The 6,566-nt window shown below is 41.2% G+C and overlaps 1 protein-coding gene across 9 annotated transcripts in view; it reads left to right on the forward strand.

Annotated features, from left to right (window-relative positions):
• Positions 1 to 4,163, forward strand: part of gphnb (gephyrin b) — an 86,366-nt gene extending 82,203 nt beyond the window's left edge. For 7 of the 9 annotated variants that reach the window (XM_027015632.2, XM_027015589.2, XM_035524585.1 and 4 more), the window contains 8 exons: positions 1 to 147; positions 436 to 557; positions 982 to 1,069; positions 1,337 to 1,410; positions 1,503 to 1,576; positions 2,144 to 2,247; positions 2,441 to 2,537; positions 2,950 to 4,163. The exon at positions 1 to 147 is cut by the window's left edge and continues 7 nt beyond it. In XM_027015632.2, coding sequence (XP_026871433.1) covers positions 1 to 147; positions 436 to 557; positions 982 to 1,069; positions 1,337 to 1,410; positions 1,503 to 1,576; positions 2,144 to 2,247; positions 2,441 to 2,537; positions 2,950 to 3,083 — 840 coding nt within the window. In that variant the 3' untranslated portion in view covers positions 3,084 to 4,163. The remainder of the gene's footprint in view (positions 148 to 435; positions 558 to 981; positions 1,070 to 1,336; positions 1,411 to 1,502; positions 1,577 to 2,143; positions 2,248 to 2,440; positions 2,538 to 2,949) is intronic. The other 2 variants (XM_027015569.2, XM_027015625.2) reach the window with 1 other exon arrangement.
• Positions 4,164 to 6,566: the final 2,403 nt, after the last annotated feature.

Consider the following 6,566-nt stretch of genomic DNA (forward strand, 5'->3'; position numbering starts at 1 on the left):
GGTCATGATATAAAGCGTGGAGAATGTGTTCTGGCCAAAGGCACCCACATGGGCCCCTCGGAGATCGGCCTCCTGGCCACGGTCGGAGTCACAGAGGTGGAAGTGCACAAATTCCCTGTGGTGGCCGTCATGTCCACAGGCAACGAGGTTCAAACCGCCAAACGCACACAGTGCAGCACACACAGTACACATACACATGCACGCATAGACATGCTGGCAGTCAAGCATGTATCCACTACACCGGCTGGGATTTGCTGGGCCTTATACGGTCAAGACCCGAGCACCGCTCTGCCTTCAACCCCGGACCCGAGCATAGTCTTCAAATCCGGCGGTGGCGTGGCTTGTGGAGGGCATGGTGTGGGAGGCGTGGCTTGGGGGGGCTTCAACGTGGCGGTCTATGACGGGGCTGCACTGTCTCGCCCTCCCATCCCTTAGCTGCTGAACCCAGAGGACGATCTTCATCCCGGGAAGATCCGCGACTCCAACCGGTCCACGCTGCTCGCCACCATCCAGGAGCACGGCTACCCCACCATCAACCTGGGGATTGTGGGAGACAAGTGAGCACACCACAGCTCTCACAGGGAGACTCGACCAGAGGGGGTGACCGCGCGCGGCAGAACAGAGGCAGCCCGTCAGCCTGGACTGACGACGGCTGGAGCAATTCGTTGTCAATGCCGGATTTCGGCACCTTGCTGGCTAATGCTGGGTGTGCTCCTCCGTTTTTGGAGGTGGCACTCAAACTCACGTTCGCAGCGTTTGGCGGATGCTTTTATATGGAACGACTAGCATAAATGCTCTGGTGTCTGCTCAGAAACACTTCAGCAGCGCTGCTGATGCCTGTAGGCTCGGGGTCAGAGATGTTCGCAGTGAGTGCAGGACAGCCTGACAGGTCACTGTTTGACAGGCTCTGAAAGCAGTGTGGTTGCTATAAGGTGGGTAGCTGTCGTGGTAACTGTTGCTGTCGTGTCATCATGCCTACAGCCCAGATGACCTCCTGAACGCCCTGAACGAGGGCATCAGCCGTGCCGACGTCATCATCACCTCAGGGGGCGTGTCCATGGGGGAGAAGGTGTGGCCATGTCGCCATTCATTCATTCATATATTTATTTGCTTATTTATTTAGCAGAAACACTGCACCTCCTCTAGAGTTCTTATTACAAAGCTTTATTTATATTTATTCAACTCCATGCTGACATCTAGTGGCTCATTCTAGAATTGGAGGCAGTGAAAGATTTTTTTTTTTTTAACTGATTTTATTTCTTCCTGTCTCCATTTTCATAAGAATTCATGTATCGATCATTGTTAATGTGCATGGTTAATTGGCCCATTTTGACAGGACTACCTGAAGCAGGTACTTGACATTGACCTCCATGCTCAGATCCACTTTGGGCGGGTCTTTATGAAACCAGGGTAAGTGGACGGATGCATGGGTCCTTAAAGGGACAGTGACCCTTTTAAAAGGCAGCAGAAAATCTGATTTCTTTTTTGTCTCTTCAAAATAGTCTCCCCACAACATTTGCTACTTTGGACATGGATGGTACACGAAAGCTTATCTTTGCTCTACCAGGTAGGGATGGTGAGAGAGTCTCTTGGTACATTCTTAGTAGACATCTAGCATTATATTTAAAGTAGCTATATATTTAAAACAAGCTCCACTTATGCTCACTGGCTACTTTATTAGCACCACCTGTCTTATAGGTGTGCTTTGCGTGTGCCCTGTTCCAGACTGTGGCCTGTCTGTTGGCATGCACAGTTTGTCAGCCATCCTCTACCCTGTTCATCAGGAGGCAGTGTTTTTGAGCACAGTCCCACTGCTGACCCGATATTATCTGAGCGCTACGCCATACTTCCCATTAACAGTGTGTCAGAAACTGACTATAGAAGTCGACCAAGAGTTGGAAAATGGCTAATACAAACAGCGCATGGCAACATTTTGGTTATAGTCTTAAACCGGACACCACAAAAGTGTTTCTAAAAAAATTTATGTTTCTAACAAAGTGGGTAGTGAGTGTAAATATATATTAGGAGCATCAAGTTTATTGTAAACCTATTCTCATATCAGAAGCTCAGCTTGATCGTCAAGGCTGTCACCGTTACGTCACCAAGGTGGATAAAATGCTTTTCTTTTTTTGTATAATCCCAGGTAATCCTGTGTCAGCCGTTGTCACGTGTAACCTCTTCGTTATCCCCGCCTTGAGGAAGATGCAGGGAATTTTGGACCCACGGCCCACCATCATCAAAGCCAGGGTAAGCCTACTCCCTGTTCTACTGACTGCAGATCTACAACCTAGATGCATTAGTGGAATAACGCATGTTTCAGCTTGATTACAGAGCGATTATAGTCAGCTTTTCCTTGTGGATGAGCTGAGTTGTGTAACTCTTTTGAGAGCATTGCCAAGAAACAGCAGGCAAGTACCGTTGCCCTGTGAATTCTTTGCAGTTGTCCTGTGATGTGAAACTTGACCCGCGCCCTGAGTATCACCGCTGTATTTTGACGTGGCACCATCAGGAGCCCCTCCCATGGGCCCAGAGCACAGGTAGGTAGATATGTGTGGGTGTGCATGCATAAATTGTGGTGCGCATATGGGTGCATGTGTCTGTGTGTGCACTAGGTAAAGGCATGAGACCTTTGCTTGGACACAAATGTTGTGTTTGTAAAAAAAAAAAACAACAACACAAAGATGTAATTTAATTTACACTTCCTGTGGTTTAGTTTTTCATTTTAAGTCGCTTTTTTTCCTTTTTGTGCTCCATGTAATTAAAAAGAAAACAACGCTAATAATTTGAAGAAAATGAATGAATCTACTCTTGATGCCACTTAAGCTGTTTTTAATTGTAATCTTGAAAATTCTGTTTCATTGCTGGAACTGTAATGCACCTTGGCCTCTCTCTCTCTCTCTCTCTCTCTCTCTCTCTCTCTCTCTCTCTCTCTCTGTCACCTGTGATCAGGGAACCAGGTGAACAGCAGGTTAATGAGCATGCGCAGTGCCAACGGCCTTCTCATGCTACCTCCCAAAACAGAGCAATACGTGGAGCTGCACAAGGGTGAGGTAGTCGATGTCATGGTCATAGGACGGCTATGATGTCATCAGAGAGAGACGAGAGGAAGGGTGTGAGGACCACGGCGCAAGGGAGTGGTTGACGGTGCATGCCCACATATCATCGACTATCTCTGTAATATGCAATGCCACAGCTAGTTTTTATTGATTTGGATAACGTTGAAGTATAGTCAACATCTTGATCACAAAACTAGATACATATTTAAAAAAAGATTCTAGTATTTCAAACAAAAAGATATAACTTTTAAGTAAAAAAATCTAATTATAAAAGAGATTTATTCTGTAATATATTATTATTACTCTTATTATTAATTATTATCATTATTCTTCTCATTATTATTATATTAAGACAACTTTGTTCTTTTCATTGCAATTGCTTTGTGTGTTCAATGCTAGATCTTATCAATAGCTGTAGCATTTTAATAAAAAGCGGTAGGTGCCTGCCAGGAACAAATATCTATGTTATTTCCTCATCTTAACACAAAAGAACAGATGAATAAATTGAATCTCTGTTTTTGAGAGCGGGAGGAAAAGACGAAGTACAAAATCGTGTGTGGTACTGGACAACGGCACTCTCTGTCTTAAGTGTCATTCATGTGACGCTTCTGTTCTTTCTCCCATTAATATGCATCATTATGGCTTCACGAAGAGCTTTGCTTGTTGTTTATCTTGTGAGTCTTGTTTATGTACGCAGTGCCAAAAGCATGGGTGGATGAAGGCTGTGCCTGGGGGGTGGGGACACGCCAGCCCGCCCTATCCCTAAAGCTTCCTTATAATCACATGACCTGGTGAAGCTCCTCCCTTGCCCCCAGGGGTGGGGTCACTGGATAACGTTTTATTTGAATAAATTCAAAACCGAGAGGGAAAGAAATTATGAAACAGCTTATTTAAGTGCTGACAGCCTTTTTAACTTACTACACAAAAATGTACAGTTAAAAAATAAGAATCATATTGTACAGATATGTGACCAGCACTTCAGAGGAAAATTCCCAAGCAATGAGGAGACATTATTGAACAACTCTGTACAATAACATTTTCTGTAATGATATGAAACTGATAAGAGAGACTATGATAATAAAATCCTTGATCATTATATAAAAAATATATTTTTGCACAGTTTTATTTCTTAATAAAGCCACAAGAATCCAAAATGTGATTCTAATACTCTACTGAGCTTCAGTTTAAGGGTGAATGAAAACAAAGTCAGTTCAAAGCCCAAAACATCTGTTCATTAACATGATTGTTATGATTATTAATCTCTTTGAAAACAATCAAGATCAAGTTAGAGAAATGATGACTTTTTAGCATTTTTAGTCCATATTTATTTTTCAAACCCATTTGCATCCTTTTGAGGGCTTACAAACTGCATACATAAATATATTAATAAACACAATAATTCTTCTTTTTATGTTTTTGATATTTAGGAGGCAGACCATTCTCCACCCGGTAGTAATGTTACCGTAGGTAAAAACACTGATGTACCTCGTGCACTCAGACCAGCACAACAGCTGTTACTGTGCCACTACCATAGCAGTGTCACTGCTGTGTTAACAGTCCACAACGCAGTAGCCCAGTAGCCTTGTGAAAAGAAACATGATGAATAACTGTACTTATACTCTACTTACCTCATTCATGCATGTATGTGTGTGTGTGTGTGTGTGTGTGTGTGTGTGTGTGTGTGTGTGTGTGTGTGTATGTATATATATATATACACACACACACATTTAAACATAAATTCTCCTGCTCTACCTGCTCTACCATTATATTTATGTAGAGTGTGTGTATATATATGTGTGTGTGTGTGTGTGTGTGTGTGTGTGTGTGTGAATGCTTACACACGATTTCATACACAGCTTGTGGCACACCACAAAAAGCCTAAAAGCTATTGAGTTATGAAGAAGCATAAAGCTATTGTCTATAGTACCAAATCTTAACAATCACACATCAGCATTGTTGAGTGGCTAAAATTAGTCAACTTGTTTACTACTGCTACTTATTTACCAATTGCTATTCAGACTGTTTTTAGTGAATCATATCAATTGGTTCATCTCACCAGTAAGAGCTCTTTGGACTCCCAATCACTTATACTGTATGTTATCTTTCCAATATTACCAATATTATGACCTACGATTGTTGTTTTCTATATAACGTAAATATGTTTTTGAGTTGATGATATTTCACATAGAGTTTATTCCTATGGACGTCTGCAGTAACTCTCGGGTTTACTTGATATCATTTATATTACAGTTAACACAAATATCAGTTAAAGAATGGTTGCACTATGCAATATTTGGATCTAAAGATTGATAAGAAGTTGCAATTTAAGATAGTGAGTTACAAGGCCTAACATTTATGTTTAATACATAAAATTAATAATATTTTTTTTCTTGAATGCAAGATTGCTCCCATCCTTCAATTAAAAGGGACCTATTATATCCATAATACCTATTATACCATCCTGGACTGGCTGCTCATGTCCATAATCCTCCATGCACAATCACTGCTTGTCTCCAAAGAAATGAAGGAATGGCGTAGCAAAAATCACCTCACATTGCTGCAGTTTAAATGTACCGATATTTGTTTCAGAAGTGGAAGAATCTTGACATTTTTCCCCAAAAGGCAAGAAGCTTTGAATAGCTTAGTATATCACATAGTGAGCTTTAGGCCTACTGATAATTTCCTCGGAACTGCTTCTGAAGCCAGTCTTGCACAGATAAGAACGATAAAAAGATCATTCCTGTTATCTATTTTCCCCACAGAAGCTTCCAGATGATTTGCGATAAACTAACATAACTACTTTTACATGCTCACAAATTGTTTGATATTTGATCTGTTCAGACAGGATCAGTTTTATATGGGGAGGCGGAGTAATGCAATTATTATCCTGAATCATTTCAGTCCTGTCCGAAACTACAGAACTAAATCTTTACAGACCACTGGCTCCACTGGCAACAGTAAAGATGTCATTTTTTGTCATTTTCCTGCTATTAAATGATCAGGAGAAATAACCCCAGGTTATTTGAATCCCAGGAGAAATAACCCCAGGTTATTTTAATCCCAGGCAAACTGCCATGTCAGTAAATCTTATCCTATGGAAAATGAGTTTGTGGAAGGAACACTCAAGGAAACATTTGTTTGAGTTATTTACTGTAGTGTTAGTGATGAAGGGTCAGGAAATGCAATTTCTTCAAATTAGGTCAAAATTTTCATAGTCAAATTTATTTATATAGCACTTATAACAACTCCCATTGTCACCATGCAGCAAATGATAAGATTTTATTTTATAAGCAGAACAAGAACAGAAAAGGGACAGGAAACTAACTGTGGAAAATTAGTGGAGCATCACAAAAACCAAACACAGCATGAAGTCCATGACATACTACTAACACATTAGTTAAACTAAACATACAATTCAACTATTAAACAACATTGAATATGTTTTTAAACTAAATAAGGCTGCGGAGAGGCGCTCCCATCCTAGGCGTCTTGGCCATGCATCTCTCCGCG

Source organism: Electrophorus electricus, chromosome 3 (genome assembly GCF_013358815.1).
Source record: "Electrophorus electricus isolate fEleEle1 chromosome 3, fEleEle1.pri, whole genome shotgun sequence".
Taxonomy (NCBI): Eukaryota; Metazoa; Chordata; class Actinopteri; order Gymnotiformes; family Gymnotidae; genus Electrophorus; species Electrophorus electricus.